This window comes from Mobula hypostoma, chromosome X2 (assembly GCF_963921235.1).
Source record: "Mobula hypostoma chromosome X2, sMobHyp1.1, whole genome shotgun sequence".
NCBI classification, from domain to species: domain Eukaryota; kingdom Metazoa; phylum Chordata; class Chondrichthyes; order Myliobatiformes; family Myliobatidae; genus Mobula; species Mobula hypostoma.
This window is the reverse complement of record NC_086129.1, coordinates 48,263,293-48,288,116: the sequence shown is the minus strand read 5'-3', so window position 1 is coordinate 48,288,116 and position 24,824 is coordinate 48,263,293. Positions and strand designations below refer to the sequence as shown.

At 42.6% G+C, this 24,824-nt stretch overlaps 1 protein-coding gene across 5 annotated transcripts in view; it reads right to left on the bottom strand.

Moving 5' to 3' along the window:
• Positions 1 to 404: 404 nt before the first annotated feature.
• The window catches only part of sidt2 (SID1 transmembrane family, member 2), a 111,942-nt gene continuing 87,522 nt past the window's right edge, over positions 405 to 24,824 (bottom strand). For 2 of the 5 annotated variants that reach the window (XM_063038706.1, XM_063038708.1), the window contains exons 21-25: positions 23,853 to 23,899; positions 22,849 to 22,954; positions 22,370 to 22,480; positions 12,781 to 12,894; positions 406 to 10,045 (exon numbers count right to left, since the gene is read on the bottom strand). In XM_063038706.1, the coding sequence (XP_062894776.1) occupies positions 9,983 to 10,045; positions 12,781 to 12,894; positions 22,370 to 22,480; positions 22,849 to 22,954; positions 23,853 to 23,899 (441 nt within the window). In that variant the 3' untranslated portion in view covers positions 406 to 9,982. Of the gene's footprint in view, positions 10,046 to 12,780; positions 12,895 to 22,369; positions 22,481 to 22,848; positions 22,955 to 23,852; positions 23,900 to 24,824 lie in introns of all 5 variants that reach the window. The other 3 variants (XM_063038709.1, XM_063038705.1, XM_063038707.1) reach the window with 3 other exon arrangements.

Below are 24,824 nucleotides of genomic sequence, written 5' to 3'. Positions count from 1 at the left end.
TCTCTGCCAGGATATTGGTCCCCCTCGGATTCAAGTGCAACCCGTCCTTTTTGTACAGGTCATGCCTGCCCCAAAAGAGGTCCCAATAACCAAGAAATCTGAATCTCTGCCCCCTACTCCCTCTGCTTTCCAAATTGCTTCCAGAAATTCCAGCCATTTTGGCTCCTGTCATCCCTGCCAGTGTTCTTTTCCAATCAATTCTGCCCAACTCCTCGCTTGTGTCTCTATAATTCCCTTTACTACGCTATAACACTGCATCTGACTTTAGCTTCTCCTCAAATTTCAGTTTAAATTTGATCATATAAAGATCTCTTGCTCCTAAGGGTTCTTTTACCTTACACCCTCTAATCAGTTCTAGTTCATTGCACAACACGTAATTCAGAATAACTGATCTCCTAGTGGGCTCAACCAGGAGCTGTTGTAAAAAGCCATCTCGTAGGCAATCTGGAGATTCCTCCTCTTGGAATCCAGCACCAACCTGATTTCCCCAATCTACCTGCATATTGAAATCCCCTTTGACTATTGTAACATTGCCCTTTTGACATGCATTTTTTATCTCCCGTTGTAATTTGTAGGCCAATTCCTTACTACTCTTTGGGGTCTGTATACAACTCCCATCAGGGTCTTTTAACCCTTGCAGCTCCTTAGCTCCATCCACTGTGATTCAACGCTTTCCAGCTCTGTGTCACCTCTTTCTAATGATTTGATTTCATTCTTCAGCAACAGAGCAATGTCACCCACTCTGCCTTTCTGCCTGTCCTTTCAATACAATGTGTATCCTTGGACATGATTCAGTGATGTCTACAACATCATACGTGCCTACCTGCTACAAGTTCATCAGTCTTATTCTGTATACTGTACACATTCAAATACCTTCAGTCCTGTATTCACCCTTTTCGATTTTGTCCGCATTTTACATTACAACTCATCCTGTTGACTGCAATTTTGCCCCATCACCAGCCTCTCCTTTCTAGCAGTCTCACCACACATTACCTCTGTAAACGAACAACCTCATCTTCAGCACAATCACTCCATTTCCCATCCCCCTGCCAAATTAGTTTAAACCCACCCGAACAACTCTAGCCAACCTACCTGCAAGGATATTGGACACCTTTGGATTTAGTGTAACCTGTCTCTATTATACAGGTCATACCTTCCCCAGAAGATATCCCAATGACCCATAAATCTGAATCCCTGCCCCCTGCACCAGATCCTCAGCAATGCATTCATCTGCCAAATTATTGTATTCTTACCCTCACTGGCACGTAGCATAGACAGCAATCCAGAGATTACTACCCTGGAATTTGTGCTTTTCAGCTTTCTATTGAGCTCCTCAAAATCTCTCTTCGGGACCTCACCTTGTCTACCTATGTCATCGGCGCCAATATGTACCAAGGCTTCTGACTGCTCACCCTCGCCCTTGAGAATGCCATGGACCCGATCTGAGACATCCCTGACCCTGGCACCAGGGAGGCAACCTATAACCTTTAACGCTCTGACTAATCAAGAACATGTGAACCTTAGTGTTAAACATATCCAGTGATGTCCTCCATAGCTATCTGTGGCAATGAATCACACAGATTCCCTTTGGCTGAAAAAATTCTGGCTCATTTCTGTTCTAAAGGGACATTATGTACCATTTGTATTTATAGGCCTTTGATTACTGACCATCAGCAGTTTGTTTCAGTTCTGGGATGCGAAAACATAAAGCTGGACTGTGTAACACTTACAAAATGCTGGAGGAGCTCAGCAGGTCAGCCATCAACTATGGAGAGGAATGCACAGTTGATGTTTGTTCCTGCAGAACAGTTGGGAATATTTCTCCTTCTGATCAAGTATTCAAGGTAATTGTATTTCATGTTCATAGTATTCGACAAGGCCAGTACTTGCTGTCTATTCATTATTACCCTAGAGAAGGTGGCAGTGAATGTTGGTGGTTCAGTGCTGTTTGAGTAGGTGGTTGCAGAAAGATTAAAAGATAGAATGCACCCCAGGTTCTGAAAGAGGTAGCTGAAGAGTTTGTGGAGGCATTAGTAATGATCTTTTAAGTTGGAATAAACTGATGAGAGAATATATTAAATGACCAAAGAAGATAGATAGCACCAAGTGGGAGGCAGTGAGATGTAAAGAACCTGCCGATGGGTGTAAACAGTAATAGCAGAATCATTATCTGAAATCATTATACTTTCTGTTGAGTCCTGAAAGTTGTAATACATCTATTTGAAAGGTGAAGCATAGTTCCTCAAGCTTGTTGGACTTGGAACAGTATAGGTTAGTATGAGAAAATGAAAATTGTATTTATGCTCTTGGTATCATATTGCATGGTGAACTGGATTCACAGAGAAAGAATTTGTTTTATCAACAAAGCAGGTGGGATTTATTACTTGCCTCTTCAGTGAATGAATCCATAGTGATTGATTAGAACTAGGAATGTTGCACTTGTTTGCAAAGAATTCTATGGCAGATCTACACAAATGGACTGAAGCTAGTGTGCTTCATTTAGTTTCTGGGGGAACTGCATGGACTCTGTGTCTATCTGCATCTCCATTCATTGCACAGAGTCTATAGAAGTGAGGCAAAGCGACATCGACTTCATGGACCCTCTACACATTATGGAGAAGGAGATGTTTGCTGTTTTGAGGCAGATTAGGGTGGATAAATCCCCAGGGCCTGACGAGGTGTTCCCGTAGACCCTATGAGGCAAGTGCAGAAATTGCTAGGGCCCTCGCAGAGATATTTATATCATCCTTGGCTACAGGAGAGGTACCAGAGGACTGGACAATAGCCAATGTTGTTCTGCTGTTTAAAAAAGGTTCTGAACATAAACCAGGGAATTATCAGTTGTGGGAAAGTTATTGGAAGATATTCTGAGGGACTGGATATGAGTATTTGGATAGATATGGACTGATTAAGGATAGTCAGCATGGCTTTGTGCGTGGTAGGTCATGTCTAACCAGAGTTTTTAAGAGGAAGTTACCATGAAAGTGGATGAAGGCAAGGCAGTAGATGTTGTCTACATGGACTTTAGCAAGGCATTTGACAAGGTCCTGCATGGGAGGTTAGTCGAGAAGATTCAGTTGCTCAGTATTCAAGATGAGGTAGTAAATTGGATTGGACATGGGCTTTGTGGGAGCAGCCAGAGAGTGGTAGTAGATGGTTGTCTCCCTGACTGGAGGCCTGTGACTGGTGGAGTGCTGCAGGGATCAGTGCTGGGTCCATTGTTATTTGTCATCTATATCAATGATTGGGATGATAATGTGGTTAACTGGATCAGCAAATTTGCAGATGACACCAAGATTGGGGGTGTAGTGGACAGTGAAGAAGGCTAACATGGCTTTTAGAGGGATCTGCATCAGCTGAAAAAATGGGCTGTAAAATGGCAGGTGGAACTTAATGCAGATAAGTGTGAGATTTTGCACTTTGATAGGACCAACCAGGATAGGTCTTGCACAGGGAATGGTAGGGCACTGAGGAATGTGGTAGACAAAGGGATCTGGGAATGCAGGTCCATAATTTGTTGAAAGTGGCATCATAGGTAGATAGGGTTAGAAAGAAAGCTTTTGGCACATTGGCCTTAAATCAAAGTATTGAGTACAGGAAATGGGATGTTATGTTGAAGTTGTATAGGACGTTGGTGAGGCCTAATTTGGAGTATTGTGTGCAGTTTGATCACCTACCTACAGGAAAGATGTAAACAAGGTTGAAAGAGTACAGAGAAAATTTACAGGGATGTTGCTGGGTCTGGAGGACCTGAGTTATAAGGAAAGATTGAATAGATTAGAACTTTGTTCCTTGGAATGTAGAAGATGGAGAGGCGATTTGATGGAGACATACAACATTATGAATGGTCTAGATGGGGTAAATTCAAGCAGCTTTTTCCCCTGAAGTTGGATGGAATTACAACCAGAGGTCATGGGTTAAGGGTGAAAGGTGAAAAGTTTAAGGGGAACAGGAGGGTAAGAGTGTAGAATGGGCTACCAGCATACGTGGTGCATGCAAGCTTGATTTCAAAGTTTAAGAGAAGTTGAGATAGGTAGGGGTATGGATATGGAGGGCTATGGTCCTGGTGCAGGTCAATGGGAGTAGGCAGTTTAATGGTTTGGGCATGGGCCAAAGGGCCTGTTTCTGTGCTGTACTTAAAATACAGAATGTAACACAGTACAGGCCCTTCAGTCCATGATGTACCAAACCTTTGACCTTTTCCAAGATCAATCTAACCCTCGAATTTTCTTTCATCCATCTACCTGTATAAATCTCTTTCTACCACCACCCCCTGGCAGCGAATACAATGCACTTACCACTCTCTGTAAGAAGAAAATTCGACCTGTGGCATCAAACCTATACCTTCCTGCAAAGTTATGTCCCCTCCTTATTAGCCATTTCCACCCTGTCTGTCCACTCAGTCTATGCCTCTTATCATCTTACACACCTCTATCAAGTCACCTCTCATCCTCCCTTGCTCCTAAGTGGAAAGCGCTCACTCGCTCAACCTAGCTTCATGTTCTGTGTTTGCTGCCATTGGTGTTAAGCAAGGCTGCTTTTCAGATCATTTGATATTTCCCGTAAGAGCCTTCATCCTATTATGACTTGCCATGGAAAATGTACATTCGAAATCAGACACTGGCCATTGGTCCCAGGCCTTCAAGCAGGAACTGTTAATGCTCTAGAGAGAGGTAAAGTGGACATGCTGTGCTTTTTACATTGAATCCACCCACAGCTTTGTATCAATGATCAGAATCAGGTTAATTATCACCGGCATGTGTTGTGGAACTTGTTAACTTAGCAGCAGTAGTTCAATGCAATACATAATCTAGAATTTTTAAAGATTATAAGATTATTACTGCTGTGCTGTAGTTATTTCATTTTAGCAGTTCTATAACAGCAGTCTGTTCTGCTTTCAGCCTGGTTGGGTTTAAGCTGAGATAAGAGACTTAGTTGTTCAATTTAGGAATGTGATTATCATCCAGTCAGGATGGTGGAAATGAGAGAAGGTTCTGGAGAACACTGGGCGGAGAGGTTTTGCGAGGGACACTGCTGTATGTTGAGGTCTTTTTTGGTGGAATCTGGGAAAAGCGAAGGAAGATGGCTAAGGAGGTTGGCCCTGTTGCTTTGTGCAGATGAATGGCTTTCAAGGAGGATTGACCATGGGGAGTAGGTTTGTTCAAGATGGAGTTTCAGCGACATTCGGAAGGTGGTGAGTTATTTCATGCAGACCAAAGATCCAGCACGCGAGTGACAGACAAGTTGGAGGTCAGCTCCAACCTATGTGCACATTTGACTTGTTTAATTATAATGAGTTCTTTCTTTTCTTTAATAACTCTTTGGTTAAGTTAACGTTCATAACTATACTTGTATGATGTGTTATTTCTTGCTGACGGGTGATTGCGGGGGGCAGGAGACAGTAAGTCCTATTGCATTCACACAGTCTAGGGTTTGGTGGGACCAAGGTCGTATACACCCTCAATGTACAGAGCCTGAGAAAGGTGGGTTTCTCGCTGCAGTGTCCAGGGGCTGTTAGTGGGGGTCTAATAAGCTGCATTTCCAGAGATGCCCAGTAAAACGGTGTTTCATAAATAAACATGATCCAGGTTCACTGGGTCAAACAAGGATCAGCTGCCAAGACTCTGAAATGAATGTTGCTGCCATGGATCTAATAGGAAAAATAAAACACAAGGCTCTAAAACATGAAATAGGCTTTAAGATTTATTGTAACAATTTTCTATGACATCATATGCTTTACTGTAACAATGCCGCACAGCAAGTTGTAAAGTTAACAGTAAATGAATTGGACAAATATTTTGTAAAAAGTTGAAAATCTGAGCCACTTCTCAACAAAGGCCAGATCATTCTTTGAGGTTTTTATTAACAAAATGAACCCCTCAACCTTTAGCCTTCGCCAGGCCTGGAAGATTGAAGACAGTTATGCACAAACTTGATTACAGTTAACACAGTCTGAACTACCTCTGGGTGGCTGAGATGCATCTGTAATTTTTAAACTAGCCTGATTCAGGGTTTCATATCATTAATTGAAAGTGTTTTAAACACCTCCACTTTGAGAAATCTGTCTGCCAATATCTTGGAATTAAACAGTATAGTACAGTATGGAATGCCCATCACCCTAATGATAGTTTAATGCCCCCATTGCTGATGAGCCACACCAATAGCAACAATCTATAAATTCACCAAACACGAGGAAATCTGCAGATGCTGGAAATACAAGCAGCACACACAAAATGCTGGTGGAACGCAGCAGGCCAGGCAGCATCTATAGAAAGTAGTACAGTGGACGTTTTGGGCTGGGAACCTTCGTCAGGACTACTGTCTGTCGACTGTACTTCTTCCTATAGATGCTGCCTAGCCTGCTGCGTTCCACCAGCATTTTGTGTGGGTTGCTATAAATTCACCACATGGCTGAACAACTGAATTGCTTGGAAATGAGCAGAATCTAAAATTGCTGTTCACAACACTATTTAATCTTTGCTGAAGTGGTCTGATCCTTAGCCATTTTTCCCTCACTTGGATTTGAACTCAGTGTTATATAATTAAGTTATCATTTGTATTTTCTGTAATATTTTTAGTAATTTGGAAATTATTTAGATTTGTTTCTTTAAGAAAATGTTTAATATATTTCATAAAAGATTGCTTCTTTAATTTTGAATAGGGGCATTATAATTCCTGTCCTTCCTGTCTAAAGAAGGGTAGCATTAAATGGCAATGTCACATTCCCAGAGTTATTGGACTAAAACACAGCTAAAACCATTATACATTATTCTGTAGTTTTGTGCATCGTACATTAAGTGGGATAATCCTCATCCCTTGGCAATCTCTGGAAGATAATGTTTGTAGGCAATGTTCCAGTCTCAGTGGGTCTAAGTTACAGTACCAACATTGATACAACGATAACTATCAGTTCATCTCCACCCTCTGGCTCGTGGACATATTCTGATTCTCTAAAGGATTACCATTAGCCAGAGTTTTTGCCAGATGTGGTGAGAAACTAAAATGTCACAGTTTCACAGGGAGCTAGAGTTTCCCAATCTGCCTGTGCAGCCTGCATCGCCGTGGGGTGTGGAAACCATGAACTAAGGCCAGCCTGAGGTGGAGTTCTACTGTTTCAGCATTTCTCTACAGTTTGCCATTTTATAGCCCAATATTGCAGATGGTATTGGGTGGGATTTGGCCAGTGAAATTTTAAAATGAGCTAGCACAATTTATTCCCAAGCAGTTGACTAACAACTGAGAGCAGCAAGGTTGGTACATCTCTACAGAATTACATCATATATATAACTCTGCAGAGAGAAATCTGTGTGAGCAGCCCAGTGATTACCTGAACCTTGTTTCAAGCTAAATCAGTACAATCCTGTATCCTCCTCTCCCTTGCTGTAGAAACAAGTTTCACATCTCCGCACTTCTGGGTACAAGAGATTTTTTTCTGATCTCATGTGGTCTGATCAATGGTTTCTGACTTTGCCCCTTCTCACTTTTAATAATTTTAACAGAGATATTCAATTTACCCCCTACCCCACAGGAGAAAGGCAGTGAGGCCCACTTATCCAGATGAAAATCAGAAACAGACCAATGACCATATACCCAAAGGTTCAACAGTCCTACCTAGTAGTAGCAGCCAACATTTCCAGAAATTGGGCCTTGCTACGAAGCACCTTATGACCCACGGCTTCACCCTCTTCCAGTGCCCAACAAACTCTTCACATACAATACCAATGAAATTAACTCACTACCAGTGTTTGTAACTATAAAGTATCAAAACAAAAGTTTGCTGTTTAATTAACTATTTTTTTCTTAAAATATAATACAATTTCCTGAGCCAGCTAAGATCAGAGTTTACTGCTAGAAATTTAGGCACATTATAATTCTAACCCCAACCATAGGATGTGGACTTTATATAGTTTATATCAACAAATGGTGATTACTGCTTTTTAAAAAGGTGCATTCTGGCTATCCAATTAATAGAGGATTAAACAGCACTGATAAACAGCACTGGAACTTTGTAAAGAGTTAGCATTCTATTCAAACATCTTTTGTGCATAACAAGTATGGGGATTGTGCTATAATGAGAGCTAGTATGTTTCTGTAAGAGGTCCTATTGCAGAAAATGGGATTTGATAAACCTTGTAAATTACATACTGTACTTTGTATATCTTGACGGTAGTGGGGGGGGGGGAATTCATGCAAAGATTCTGTCACCTCACCCACAAAGAACAATTAAAATGAAAAATATTAAAATGAAAATTTACACATCAATCATTATGGAGACTTGCCACATTTTCAACCGGTGAGGTCCTCAAAAAGGATACTGTCATCAGTGTCTCAATTTGAAGTGATCCCTGTGGATTAGAACTGCACCCTTGAAATTATCAGGCACACCATTACTGTATAGCCATGAATGCCAAACAGCTACAAGCCTTTGTGAGTAGGTGCACAGACATCAAGTGTTGAGGGTCCAACAGATGCAATACACTGGAAATGCCCACTATGTGATATCACATTGACCCATGTGGCCATCTCCCAGATAGGTTTTTGGAAACTCAGCAAAAATTAACCTGAGGACGTTAAAGGGACCACAATGACAAGGCATAGATTAACACTAACTGAGCACATCAGCTGTAGGCAAAATTTAACCCTGATACAATCCATAACAGAGCTTACAATGTAAAATAGAGTTTAAAACTGATCCTTTGGGAAAAGAGTAACACATAAACTCTCCTTTGGGGACATTTCTTCACAGCATAACATAAAGGTGAGGGAGAGATAATTTCCACATTATGCCTAGCAAAAGTAAAATTGCTTAGAAATTCAATCCCAATTTGTAACACGGTTACCAACGTGCGGCAAAACAGCATTTTGCACTATGCCCTTGAAATTCAGTTCTGTAAAATGAGCAACCAGGGATCAATTTTTAGGGCTCATCTATTTGCACATTGGGCAGGTATCAAATATAATTTGTGCATGTGCTTGCAATATGTGCTAATTGAATACAGAGTTCCCCGTACAGTGCACAACTCCAATTCTAAACCATCAGCATAGCAAAGCACCAAGTTAATCATTATTTCATTATCCCCTTTGACAAGGTACAATAATTAGTGCCAGTTTTGTGCTAGATTCTGTATTGAGACTAACTTTTCCTATGATCACTTCATCTCTGCAAATTGTCTAATTTTACTTTCTCTAGTGTCTACACTGAGGCTAAACCAATGCACTGGCCTTGGGTTTTGACAAAACTTCTAAAGCCAACTGTGCCCCACAGATTGGTCACCAGGAACTCAAAGACAAATAGACTACAATGAATCTTTGTGTTACACTTGCTTCATGACCTCCAACAGGTAGGATACAATATTAAGCCACCACCTAGACCAATATATGAATATACAAACATATTATTTGTAGCTTTCCATTAGCAAGGCTGTGACAGAACACAAAAAGGCTAGTTTACTTTTAAAACCACGCATGTTGTTTTCTGTTATCTTCCTCTCCTGATGGCTATAGAGCTTTGGTTAGGACTCAAATAGTGAAAAAATTGGTGATAAATATGTTGCCATTGAAAAATATTGTTTCCACATTTTCTGCCACAGCCTGAATTTATTCCAAAATTTCTGCATAAAAATCGAATTCTTCAAACTCTAGTCATCTATTGAAAGTAAAATTGTAAAACCGGATGACAATGATGTTGAGTCTTAAAAGACTGGGCACCAATCAACACTGGAGAAGCCGACATCTGTCTGTCTTGAGCTGAAGGTCCATGCAAAGTGACCAGGATCAACAACAAAAACTCGTTGCTTGAAACGCAAAAACAAGGCAGCTCTTGGGCATATGGGTCGCAACTGCTTCCACTGCGTCGGGCTTGCTTGCAACTGCCCTGTGAGTTCTGTTTCTCTTCTTTTGGCTCAAAAGGAGTGAGCCAAAGAGGATGGAGGCAGAGAGTCTGCAGTACAGTGTCTGTTACCGTCCATTAGCTGAACAGGGATTAGAACACGTAGATCTTGTCTCTTGGTACATCATCCAGGTCTTCATCCAGGGTCAGCAAGATCTGAGGAGGAGACATATAACATTCACAAGGATGAGAATACAACTGGATGGTTATAATTACCAGGAGAGATTGAATAGCAGAGGATGCCCACAGCCCCACAGCAGCTGTCAAATCCCTCCCCGTCCATCCTGTTGGTCTCCAAACGCTCCATATTTTCAGGGTGGCCATAAAATCAGGGGTTTGCATCCTGGGAAGGACCGGTACTCAGGCAGCAGCCAAGGAGAGAGCTGCTCTTTCAAAGTTGATGACAGAACACTGATCTGCAGTTCAAAGTAAATTTATTATTGAAGTACATATATGTCACTATATACTACCCTGAGTTACATTTTCTTGCAGATATTCACAGTCGGTACAAAGAAATACAATAGAGTCAATGAAAGTCTGCACACAAATATTAACAACCAATGTGCAAAAGACAAACTGAAAATGTGAAAAAATGATAAATAATATTGAGAACGCGAGTTGTAGAGTACTTGAAAGTGAGTCCATAGGTATTTTAGAGTTGAGGTGAGTGAAATTATCCTTGTCGGTTCAGGAGCCTGCTGGTTGAAGAGTAATAACTCTTGCTGAACCTGGGGGGGTGGAACAGGAGATGCCTCAATGGCAGCAGCATGGTCTGAGTGGTGAGGGGGGTGGGGGCGAGGAGTCCTCGACAACAAATGCTGCTTTCTTGTGGCAGCACTCCTTGTAGACGTGCTTAGTGGTGGGGAGGGATTTTCCTGTGATGGACTGCGCTGATTGAGTTGAAACATAAACTTCTTTTCTTCAGTATTTCTGCACCCCCACCCCATATGATGGTTGTTAATCCTATGTCCACTCAGCTGAACTGTAACAGTGCTGGAAACTGCAGCCTTTCTCAAAAGAACCACACACTGGAGAATTTCAGCTCACCAGAACATCCCTCCCCCTGTCCAAGCCCCACAGAGCTGGGATCGCTGAGGCAACTCCGTCACTGACCAAGTCACTGAGGACAGCTGCCAGCCATTCTTCATAGTCATACTTTATTGATCCCGGGGGAAATTGGTTTTCGTTACAGTTGCACCATAAATAATTAAATAGTAATATGTAAATTATGACAGGAAATAAGTCCAGGACCAGCCTATTGGCTCAGGGTGTCTGACCCTCCAAGGAAGGAGTTGTAAAGTTTGATGGCCACAGGCAGGAATGACTTCCTATGACGCTCTGTGCTGCATCTCGGTGGAATGAGTCTCTGGCTGAATGTACTCCTGTGCCCACCCAGTACTTTATGTAGTGGATGGGAGACATTGTCCAAGATGGCATGCAACTTGGACAGTATCCTCTTTTCAGACACCACCGTCAGAGAGTCCAGTTCCATCCCCACAACATCACCGGCCTTACGAATGAGTTTGTTGATTCTGTTGGTGTCTGCTACCCTCAGCCTGCTGCCCCAGCACACAACAGCAAACATGATAGCACTGGCCACCACAGACTCGTAGAACATCCTCAGCATGCTCCCCTGTCACTGCTGGTTCTGTGACACTCTCAACCACTGGTGGTGTTCATCTCCAACTTATGACCAGTTCAGGTAATAAACAGGGACAGGCTCTATTTACAAAGTTTGCTGTCTTTATTTAAGATTTACAGCATCTATGTTTATTTATTTATTTTTTGGTTAGCTTAAACCTCTTCAACTTCTCCAAGGCCTCCAAAAGAGGTCCTTTCTTTGTTTGCTTTTTTGGACTTTCTTCAGAACAGTTAAACCATCTCAACAACCAAAAGGCAGAAAACACCTTTTAATGTTGTGCGCATTTCTGCTCATCCCATTACAGGAAATATGTGGAAGCTTTGCAGAGGGTACCGAAGAGGTTCGCCAGGATGCTGCCTGGATTTCGGGTATGAGCTGTAAAGGGAGCTTGGACAAACTTGGGTCGAGTTGCTCTCTAGAGCATTTGAGGCTGAGGGGAGAACCAACAAAAGCTTATTAAAATTATGAGGCAATGATAGGGTGGACAGTCCAGTATGGAAATGTCAAATACTAGAGGCCATGCATTTAAGGTGAGAGGGGGGAAATTTAAAGTAAATGTGAGGGGGTGATGTGTTCTTAAACACACAGAGTGATGGGTGCCTGGAACAGATTACCAGGGTAGTGGTAGAAGTAGATACGACTGTGGCATTTAAGAAGCTGTTAGACACGTGAATATGGAGGAATCTTGTTCATGTGCAGGAGGAAGAGATTTAGTCTAACTCAGCATTGTGTTCAGCACAGTCTTTGAGGGCGAAGGACTTGATCCTGTGCTGTACTATGCAGAATGCTGTTGGATTGTAGAATTGTAATTTTCCTTGTAGTTTAACTTCCATATGCTTGTTTGTATTTTTATAAAATCACCTACAGTATAAATATATATATATAGTATATATGAAATTTTCACAGGTTACAGTTGCCTCTATTTTTCTGAAAACTTCTTGGTTTCGGTGGCAACTTGAATCTGGCTATTTAATTGGTTGACTGTTATCAGTTGGAATCAGGTCTAAGATGACCAGACCACCTTTGCTCACTCTCTTCCCCTGCCTCTCCTTTCTATTCTTTGTTCTTGTAATGCTTAATATGACAATCATTCTTAACCTATGAAGAACTTTTGGATTGCAAAAGCATCAGGATTCAACAATGCCGACTGGAGAATTACCAAAATTTGACACCAAGGCACATGAAGGGGGCTTTGGGAAGATGGTCAAAAACTCAAATGGGCAGCAAGACAGCGGAGACGTTTACTTACAAGGAACGAGCCAAACAGCGCGATGGAGGATAGGAAGTGCCAAATGTCGTGATCATCAAAGAACTGGAGCAGGATGCATTCTCTGTTGTGCTCTCTGGACTCGGCAGGAGTTTTCTTGAAAACGGGAAAGGAAGCAGACGTTTACTCAGAATGTTAAACGAGCTGCTATTGTAGATATTGCAATTAAATAACAACAAAATTGGACTGTGTCCAATCCATGAACGGGAGCACGAGTAGAAGCGGTGATTTCACGGCTGAAGATTAAAAAAGGCAGCACTTTGCGACAGTTTTCAGAGTTGGACTGTGCCCAGTGAGCGGGGGTACGAGTAGAAGCAGCAATTTTACTTCGGTTCGCAGCTGAAGATTTTTTTTTTTTTAAAAAGGCAACGCTTTGCGGCAGTTCTCAGAGTTGGACTGCGCCTAATCAGTGAGCGGGGACACGAGTAAAAGTGGCAATTTCATTTAGATTTGCGGTTGAAGATTAAAAGCAACAGCTCTTTGCGGCAGTTTTCGGAGTTGGACTGAGCCCAGTGAGCGGGAGGATGAGAAGCAGCGGCAATTTCACTTAGGTCCGGGCTGAAGATTAAAAATGGGAGCGCTTTGCGGCAGTTTTCAGAGTCAGACGACACCCAATCAGTGAGCAGGAGCACCATAAGAAGCAGCGATTTCACTTAGGTCCACGGCTGAAGAGTTAAACAGACAGCGGGATTCATTAGAAAGGGCAAATAAAAATAAGGTGGGGCAAGTGGAAGGGCCATTGTGTGAGAGGGCCAGTGTAGGGGTGGTTTTGGCTCATTAGGCTTGTGTGAGGCAAGTGTCTGGTAAGTTTCTTCTTTATTCCTCATCCCTTATCTGTAGGGGTACAGTTAGCGCAGTGAGAATGGCTCCAGGGGTTGTGTCTTGTTCTGTGTCTAAGACAAGGAACTCTGAGAAACCACCAGCCTCCCGGATAACCACATCTGTACTAGGTGTACCAAGCTCCAGCTCCTGAGAGAACGTGTATAAGGAACTGGAGCTGCAGCTCGATGACCTTCGACTCATACGGGAGAATGAGGATGTGATAGACAGGAGCTACAGGGAGGTTGTCACCCCTAGGGTGCAGGAGACAGGTGACTGGGTGACAGTCAGGAGAAAGACGAGGCCAAGTCAGTGGTTATTTTTAAGGCAGAGGTTGATAAATTTGTGATTGGTCAGGACATGGAGGGATATGGGGAGAGGGCAGGAGATTGAGGCTGAGAGGAAAATGGATCAGCCATGATGAAATGGCAGAGCAGACTCAATGGGCCAAATGGCCTCATTCTGCTCCTATAACTTATGGTCAAAGATGTATTTATATTAAACGAGATAAAATGACCCAATGCGCTTCACAGGCAGGTTATTGATACCAAGCTAGACAGGATTGTGAGTGAAGAGTACATTGGAATTTATCAAATGCAGAGCGGGGAAGAGGTTTATCTAGCAGTTACTGTGGTTTGGAAACAAGCTCTTATCTACTGCGTGCTAAACTATTTTGCCTAGTCCCATCGACCTCATTAATGTCTTATACTACTTCAACACAACATCTGAACTTCTGTACTCAATGCTCTGATTTATGAAGGCTGATGTGCCAGGAATCATTTAGTGTGTTGCATTGGTGCTCGTGATATGGAGAGCTCAAAGGCAGATTGGATATCCACCACTAGTGCTGGCAGCTCATTCCAGTGTCATACCACCCTCAGGTTCCCTTTAAATATTTCACCTTTCACCCATGACCTCTAGTTCTAGTCTCACCCAACAACAAAGCCGACTAGCATTTACCTCATCTATATCCCTCATAATTTTGTATACCACTATCAAATCTCCTCTCATTTTCATATGCTCGAGGTGGGGAAAAAAAGTCCTAACCTATTCATTCTTTCCCTATTACTCAGGTGCTCAAGTCCCAGCAACATCCTTATAAATTTTCTCTGCACTCTTTCAAGCATGTTGCTATCTCTCCTGTAGGTTGGTGAGCAGAATTGCACACAATGCTTCAAATTTAGCCTCACCAACATCTTATACAACTTCAACATGACATCACAACTCCTGCACTCAATATTCTGTGTATTGTATTGGTGCTCATGATACGGAGGGCCCAAAGACCCACGTTCAATTTGCAAGAGTAACCTTTAACTTCGAACCTCCTGTCACTTTAATTTCCCATCCAATTCTCACAACGACCTTATATAACCACATAACCATATAACAATTACAGCACGGAAACAGGCCATCTCGGCCCTTCTAGTCCATGCCGAACTCTTACTCTCACCTAGTCCCACCGACCTGCACTCAGCCCATAACCCTCCATCTCTTTCCTGTCCATATATCTATCCAATTTAACTTTAAACGACAACATCGAACCTGCCTCAACCACTTCTGCTGGAAGCTCGTTTCACACAGCTACCACTGTCTGAGTAAAGAAGTTCCCCCTCATGTTACCCCTAAACCTTTGCCCTTTAACTCTCAACTCATGTCCTTTTGGTTGAATCTCTCCCACTCTCAATGGAAAAAGCCTATCCACATCAACTCTGTCTATCCCCCCCATAATTTTAAATACCTCTATCAAGTCCCCCCTCAACCTTCTACATTCCAAAGAATAAAGACCCAACTTGTTCAACCTTTCTCTGTAACTTGGGTGGTGAAACCCAGGTAACATTCTAGTAAATCTTCTCTGTACTCTCTCTCTTTTGTTGACATCTTTCCTATAATTCGGTGACCAAAACTGTATACAATACTACAAATTTGGCCTCACCAATGCCTTGTACAATTTCAACATTACATCCCAACTCCTATACTCAATGCTCTGATTTATAAAGGCCAGCATACCAAAAGCTTTCTTCACCACCCTATCCACATGAGATTCCATCTTCAGGGAACTATGCACCATTATTCCTAGATCCCTCTGTTCTACTGCATTCTTCAATGCCCTACCATTTACCATGTATGTCCTATTTTGATTAGTCCTACCAAAATGTAGCACCTCACAGTTATCAGCATTAAACTCCATCTGCCGTCTTTCAGCCCACTCTTCTAACCAGCCTAAATCTCTCTGCAAGCTTTGAAAACCTACTTCATTATCCACAACTCCACCTATCTTAGTATCATCTGCATACTTACTCATCCAATTTACCACCCCATCATCCAGATCATTAATATATATGACAAACAACATTGGACCCAGTACAGATCCCTGAGGCACACCACTAGACACCGGCCTCCAATCTGACACACAGTTATCTACCACTACTCTCTGGCATCTCCCATCCAGCCACTGCTGAATCCATTTTACTACTTCGGTATTAATGCCTAACGATTGAACCTTCCTAACTAACCTTCTGTGTGGAACCTTGTCAAAGGCCTTACTGAAGTCCATATAGACAACATGCACCACTTTACCCTCGTCAACTTTCCTAGTAACCTCTTCAAAAAATTCAATAAGATTTGTCAAACATGACCTTCCACGCACAAATCCATGTTGACTGTTCCTAATCAGACCCTGTCTATCCAGATAATTATATATACCATCCCTAAGAATACTTTCCATCAATTTACCCACCACTGACGTCAACCTCACAGACCGACAATTGCTAGGATTACTCTTAGAACCCTTTTTAAGCAACAGAACAACATGAGCAATACGCCAATCCTCCGGCACCATGCCCATTTCTAATGACATTTGAAATATTTCTGTCAGAGCCCCTGCTATTTCCACACTAACTTCCCTCAAGGTCCTAGGGAATATCCTGTCAGAACCCGGAGACTTATCCACTTTTATATTCCTTAAAAGCTCCAGTAGTTCCTCTTCTTCAATCATCATAGTTTCCATAACTTCCCTACCTGTTTCCCTTACCTTACACAATTCAATATCCTTCTCCTTAGTGAATACCGAAGAAAATAAATCGTTCAAAATCCCCATCTCTTTTGGCTCCACACATAGCTGTCCACTCTGATTCTTGAAGGGACCAATTTAATCCCTCACTATCCTTTTGCTATTAATATAATGGTAGAAACCCTTGGGATTTATTTTCACCTTACTTGCCAAAGCAGCCTCATATCTTCTTTTAGCTTTTCTAATTTCTTTCTTAAGATTCTTTTTACATTCTTTATATTCTTCGAGCACCTCGTTTACTCCAAGCCGCCTATATTTACTGTAGATCCCTCTCTTTTTCCGAACCAAGTTTCCAATATCCCTTGAAAACCATGGCTCTCTCAAACTTTTAACCTTTCCTTTCATCCTAACAGGAACACAAAGATCCTGTACTCTCAAAATTTCACCTTTAAATGACCTCCATTTCTCTATTACATCCTTCCCATAAAACAAATTGTCCCAATCCACTCCTTCTAAATCCTTTCGCATCTCCTCAAAGTTAGCCTTTCTCCAATCAAAAATCTCAACCCTGGGACCAGACCTATCCTTCTCCATAATTATATTGAAACTAATGGCATTGTGATCACTGGACCCGAAGTGCTCCCCAACACATACCGCTGTCACCTGACCTATCTCATTCCCTAACAGGAGATCCAACACTGCCCCTTCTCTAGTTGGCACCTCTATGTATTGCTGCACACATTTTACAAACTCCAAACCATCCAGCCCTTCTACAGTATGGGCTTCCCAGTCTAAGTGTGGAAAATTAAAATCTCCCACAATCACAACCTTGTGCTTACTACAAGTATCTGCTATCTCCTTACAAATTTGCTCCTCCAATTCTCGCTCCTCATTTGGTGGTTTATAATACACCCCCATAAGAGTTACTACACCTTTCTCATTCCTCAATTCCACCCAAATAGCTTCCCTAGATGAGCCCTCTAATCTATCCTGCCAGAGCACCACTGTAATATTTTCTCTGACAAACAATGCAACACCTCCCCCCTCTTGTCTCTTCAATTCTATCACACCTGAAGCAGTTAAATCCAGGAATATTTAGTTGCCAATCACACCCCTCCTGTAACCGTGTTTCACTAATAGGTACAACATCATACTTCCAGGTACCAATCCATGCTTTAAGCTCCTCCACCTTTCTTGTAATGCTCCTAGCATTAAAATAAATGCATTTAAGAAATTTTCCACCTCTTACTCTCTGTTTATCACTAACAGTGCAAACAACTTTATTATTTTCTTTTTCTTCCTTCTCCCCTACATCTGTTCCTACGCTCTGGTTCCCCTCCCCCCTTGTATTTAGTTTAATTCCACTGGAGCCTCTCTAGCAAACCTACCTGCAAGAATATTTGTCCCCCTCCAGTTCAGATGTAAACCGTCCTGCTGGAACAGGTCCCACCTTCCCTGGAAAACTGCCCAATTATCTATAAATCTGAAGCCCTCCCTCCAGCACCATGTCTTCAGCCACATGTTGATCTGCGCTATCTTACTATTTCTAAACCCGCCTGCACGTGGCACTGGTAGCAATCCTGAGATTGCTATCCTGGAGGTCCTGTCCTTTAACTTGGTGCCTAACTCCTTAAACTCACCTTTCAGGACCTCCTCACTCTTCCTACTCACGTCATTGGTCTCTACATGGACCACGACATCCGGCTGCTCACCCTCCCTCTTAAGAATACTGAGAACTCGATCCAAGATATCACAGACCTTGGCACCAGGGAGGCAACAGACCATTTGGGATTCTCAATCTCTTCCACAGAACCTCTTATCTCTCCCCCTAACTATCAAATCCCCTATCACTACTGCTCTCCTCTTTTCCCTCCTTCCCTTCTGAGCTGAGGGTCCCGTCTCGGTGCCAGAGATGCAACCACTGCAACTTGTCCCTGGTAGGTCGTCCTCATGAACAGTATCCAAAACAATGTACTTATTGTTGGTGAGAATGGCCACAGGGGTGCTCTGCTCATTCTGTCTATTCCCTTTCCCTCTCCTGACAGTCACCCAGCTACCTGTCTCCTGACTCTTAGGGGTGACTATTTCCCTGTAACTCCTGTTTATTTCTGCCTCTGCCTCCCAAATGATCCAAAGTTCATCCAGCTCCAGTTCCCTAACTCGGTTTGTCAGGAGCTGCAGCTGGATGCACCTTTTACAGGTATAGTCATCAGGGACGATTGTGTTCACCCTGACTTCCCACATACTGCAAACGGAGCACTCAACTGCTGCCTTCATTATCTACTCTTAAGGTAATTAGATTTATTAAAGAATCTTACCCGTCCTTACCTCACTTGGAGTGAAGCTCTTCCTCAGCCTCTGCTCGCCGAAGCCTCTCGAGCCAAAGCCTTCCTACTCTGTCTCCCACTACTCCAACACCCACTACGTCTTATGTCATTTGACCCACCACATTATTATGATGAGGCTCAGTATAAGCACTAGGAACAGAAGCTCACCATCTATGTACATTACAGTTATTGTGACCTCACCCTTTTTTTCTTCTCCGTGGATATAGCAGTTTCCTCTGACACTATTTAAAGGAATTGTTACTTTGACCCTAATCCTATCACAGGCATTCCCTGTTCTCTCCAACCCCTTCCACAGCAACTTAATACACACTCAGCTTCTCACTTTTCCAGTCCTGATGAAGGACCTTTGTTCAAGTTCAAGTTTATTGTCATTCAACCGTACACAAGTATACAGCCAAACAAAACAGCATTCCTCTGGGACCGAGGTACAAAACACAGTACCAACAGTCACACACAAAGCATACAGATTTGACCTAAATCACCAACTGTTTCTGTCCCCACTAATGATGCCCAATCTGCTGCGTGGCTCAATTTTTGTGCCCTGTATCTTAGGGCCTTGGAAGCTCAAAGAGCACAGATGTCAATAGTGGAGATGATCAAGAGGCCAGAATATGAATGGCACAAGAGATCACAAATGTAGAGAAAAGATGGGTGAAGAAACTTGAAATTTCAAAATACCTAACAGAGAACATTACAGGCCCTTCAGCCCTCAACGTTGTGCTGATCTTTTAACCTACTCTAAGATCAATCTAACCCCTCCCTCCTACATAGCCCTCCATTTTTCCATCATCCATGTACCTATTTCAGAGTCTCTTAAATGTCCTTAATGTATCTACCTCTACCACCACCCCTGTTAATGCATTCCACACACCCACCACACTATGTAAAAAACTTATCTCTGACATCCCCCGCCCCCATCTTCCTCCAATCACCTTAAATTATGCCCCCTCATATCAGCCACTTCCATCCTGTGAAAACGTTTGGCTGTCCACTCGTTCGATGCCTCTTATCATCTTATACATCTCTATCAAGTCACCCCTCTCTGATCCTCCTCCACTCCAAAAAGAAAAGCCCTAGCTCTCTCCACCTATACACGTAACACGTTCTCTAATTCATGATAGCTTTCAATGAGGTCACGCCTCATTCTTCTAAATTCTAGTGAATACAGGCCCTGAATCATCAAACACTGTTCATATGACAAGCTATTCAATCCTGGAATCATTTTTGTGAACCTCCTTTGAACCCTCTCCAGTTTTGGCATATTCTTTCTAAGATAAGGGGCCCCAAAATAGTCTACCCTTTCATGTCTTCTACCCAAGTGCATGACCATACGCTTCCCAACACTGTATTCCATCTGCCACTTCTTTGGCCATTCTCCTAATCTGTTTAAGTCCTTCTGTAGCCTCCCTATTTCCTCAAAACTATCTGCCCCTCCACCTACCTTCATATTGCCTGCAAACTGTGCAACAAAGCCATCAATCCCATAGTCCAAACGCAAAAAGAATCGGTCACAGCATGGACCCCTGTGAAACACCACAGGTCACCAGCAGCCAACCAGAAACGGCTCCATTTCTTCCCACTCTTTGCCTCCTGCCAATTAGCCACAGCTTTATCCATGCTAGAATTTTTCCTGTAATATCATGAGCTCGCAGCTTATTAAACAGCCTCATGTGTGGCAACTTGTCAAAGGCCTTCTGAAAATCCAAGATACAACTCACCGATTCTCCTTTGAATATTCTGCTTGCTATTTCTGCAAAGAATTCCAACAGATGTGTCAGGCAAGATTTTCCCTTGAAGAAATCATGCTGAATATTGCTTACTTTATCATGTGCCTCCAAGTACCCCAAAACCACATCCTTAACAATCAACTCCAACATCTTCAGTGGTTGGTAAGTTGATGGAGAAGATCCTGAGAGGCAAGATTTATGAACATTTAGAGAGGCATAATGTGATTAGGAATAGTCAGCATAGTTTTGTCAAAGGCAGGTCGTGCCTTACGAGCCTGATTGAATTCTTTGAGGATGTGACTAAACACATTGATGAAGGAAGAGCAGTAGGTGTAGTGTATATGGATTTCAGCAAGGCATTTGATAAGGTACCCCATGCAAGGCTTGTTGAGAAAGTAAGGAGGCATGGGATCCAAGGGGACATTGCTTTGTGGATCCAGAATTGGCTTGCTCACAGAAGACAGAGTGGTTGTAGATGGGTCATATTCTGCATAGAGGTCAGTGACCAGTGGTGTGCCTCAGGGATCGGTTCTGGGACCCCTACTCTTTGTGATTTTTATAAATGACCTGGATGAGGAAATGGAGGGATGGGTTAGTAAATTTGCTGATGACACAAAGGTTGGGGGTGTTGTGGATAGTGTGGAGGGCTGTCAGAGGTTACAGCGGGACATCGATAGAATACAAAACTGGGCTGAGAAGTGGCAGATGGAGTTCAACCCAGATAAATGTGAGGTGGTTCATTTTGGTAGGTCAAATATGATGGCAGAATATAGTATTAATGGTAAGACTCTTGGCAGTGTGGAGGATCAGAGGGATCTTGGGGTCTGAGTCCATTGGACACTCAAAGCTGCTGCGCAGGTTGACTCTGTGATTAAGGCGGCTTACGGTGCATTGGCTTTCATCAACCGTGGGATTGAGTTTAAGAACCGAGAGGTAATGTTACAGCTTTATATGACCCTGGTCAGACCCCACTTGGAGTACTGTGCTCAGTTCTGGTCACCTCACTACAGGAAGGATGTGGAAACCATAGAAAGGGTGCAGAGGAAATTTATAAGGATGTTGCCTGGATTGGGGAGCATGCCTTATGAGAATAGGTTGAGTGAACTCGGCCTTTTCTCCTTGGAGCGACAGATGATGAGAGGTGACCTGATAGAGGTGTATAAGATGATGACAGGCATTGAGCGTGTGGCTAGTCAGAGGCTTTTTCCCTGGGCTGAAATGGCTAACACGAGAGGGCACAGTTTTAAGGTGCTTGGAAGTAGGTACAGAGGAGATGTCAGGGGTAAGTTTTTTTTTTAAATGCAGAGAGTGGTGAGTGCGTGGAATGGGCTGCTGGCAACGGTGGTGGAGGTGGATACGATAGGATCTTTTAAGAGACTCGTGGATAGGTACATGGATCTTAGAAAAAAAGAGGGCTATGGGTAACTCTAGGTAATTTCTAAAGCAAGTACATGTTTGGCACAGCATTGTGGGCCAAAGGGCCTGTATTGTGCTGTAGGTTTTCTGTGTTTCTATGTTCTAATTCGATGGGTCAGGTGATCTCTGGCTAAAGGAAGGTTGTGGCGTTAACGGGATCGACATAGGTGGAAGAAGAAACCATTCCAGGGTGCTATTGAATAAGTGGCAGACTGAATCTCAGTCTACTGGTTTGATAACAATGGTCTTACCTGCCACGTGCTGAGACCTTGAAAGAAGAAAAAGAGAGCAAAACCCCAGACCACAGCCGTGCAGATAATGCAGATCAGTGGAATCGGTCTGATCTGCTCACCACTCCTCAACTGGGGGCACAAACAGCAAACAGTCATTAAATCACACCAAAATCCTGCCTCCCCGCCCCTCCCCTTCATTGACTGTCCACACACAATGCCTCACTAACAAAGCAGAATCTGATTTAGCTCTGACATACATTGTGGAATCTGTTATTTTGGGGCAACAGCACAGAGCAATACACAAAACATTCTCTAAGTTACGATACATATACACAAAGATAAACAACTGAGCAGTGCAAAAGGAGTTGGATGAAGAACAGGTGGTGAATGGAGACTTCTGTGGAGCATAACCCTTTAGAACAGATTCCTGGGGCTGAATGGCTTCTTTCTGAGCTCTCAGAAGTTAATAGAGTGTTTATAAAGAGTTGTACTCTTACCTTCATGATGATGTAAAAAGCAAAATACAGCAGCAAGTTGCAGATCCCAATTGCCAGCAGATAAGAGGCAAAATCTTTGGGTCTCAGAATAAGCCCATACGCAGCTCTGAAAAACAACAGGCAGATCAATTTAGCTCGTACTGCATTAAACTAGGAGGGGCAACTCAAAACACAACCTGTTGCACAACAGTCTCCCCAAGGTTTGCACAGTGTTCTCACACAATTACATTGATGTTTGCCGTCCAGAGCCCAGAAAACTAATTATAAACCATGATCCAGGGAGAATATAGCCCAGGTTTTCCGCATTTTGGATGTGAATTGTTTTCTCCCCGCGGTCTTATGTTTATTTTTGTATTCTGTATTTTTCGCCTGGTCTTTCTTGTTTTTTTGTGTGTGGGGAAAGGGGATTTGGGGGTTGATGATCTTTTCTTTCTTGGTTTCGTGGCTATCTGGAGAAGAAGGATTTCAGAGTTGTATACCTTGATAATAAATTAACTTTTGAACCTTTGATAAATAAAACAAATCTTCATCTTTATATCAATTACTTAAAGGGGACCTCCCTGGGTCAGATTCATATCAGCTGGCAGGTTATGGCTCAGAGAGCTCTGCTGAGCTGTACACCTGTAGGCCATCAATGTAACTTACAGAAGAGGTATCACTTGACAACACTGTACCCAGAGTGTGATGTTTAGGCACGCCCACATTCTTCTGCGTTATGCTCCACACCCAGAAGAGAAACAGAACCATCACACACACTGCAAGTTTGTGATTTTCAGTTAAGGTTTTAAAAACTTTCTTAAGGAATTAAATCACAACCGTAGCAACCTGATACTGCCTAATCTAATTTCCAGGCACCTGACCCAACCAGGTACTCAACGAATATCATGATATCTTCAGTCTCTGTCCCCCCCCCCCCAAAAGGAATGGGCTAGACGGTCTGAGAACTGCAAGATGACAGGAGGGACAGACATGTACTGGTAGAGGTGGACCTGTCAAGTACTCACAATGACCAATTCACAATGTTCCCCATGATCAGCAACACCATTCGATCCTGAGAGCAGAAAGCAGAGGACTTTAATAGAACATGTCCAAAAGAAGCCGACATGACTGCCACAAGTCAGTGAATCAGAGCACACAACATTATCGTGAATCATGATCATATTTAGTGTTTATTTGCTTCCACACAATCACAACACTGGACATGGCTGGGAGAGAGTTGGGGGTCATTCTAGTTATGAAATTATGGATTGACTAAAATGAGAACCAGTCTTCAGAAATAAAACCTGTACTGTACACAATTTAACTTTGAACTGATGTTTTGTGGTGGTTAGTGAAACCAATTACTGGGTGTGGGACATCTCTGTCTACACAAGGGAAGACAATAGCTGAATGCTCCTACTATTAGCACATTGTTAAATGTGTATCCCTGCCACTCAATACACAATTCAGTCACCTGTTCCGTCAATTAACATTCTAGTTAGTTGTAAATTCATGTGGAACTTGAACAAATGGGGAGTCTGAAAGGAGTAGGTGAAGGGTCTCAACCTGAAACATCAACTGTTCATTCATTTCCATAGATGCTGCCTGACCTGCTGAGTTCCTCCAGCATTTTGTGTGTGCGAGAGTGAGTGTGAGTGCGAGGGTCAGTAAAACAGATTATATTTTGCATGCCTGGCTTTAGGAACAAACACCAATATTGAAAATTCAAAGGGATTCTGCTAATTGGGATGTGCTGCCATTGTAAATATGTTATTCTGTAAATATTCCAAATGTTAAAATATAGCAGGTGAAACTGTAGTTAATTATTTAATATGTTTGTGTCGAAGGAATATTAAACATCATGTCAGGAAAGTTACCACACACTGGCTAAAAGAGGGCTCAACAGGTTGGGAGTCAGAGGTGTAGAAATGATAGAATCAGAGGGACAGACCAGGAATTAAAAACCATGGGGAAATACTTGAAGGGCACTACCAATG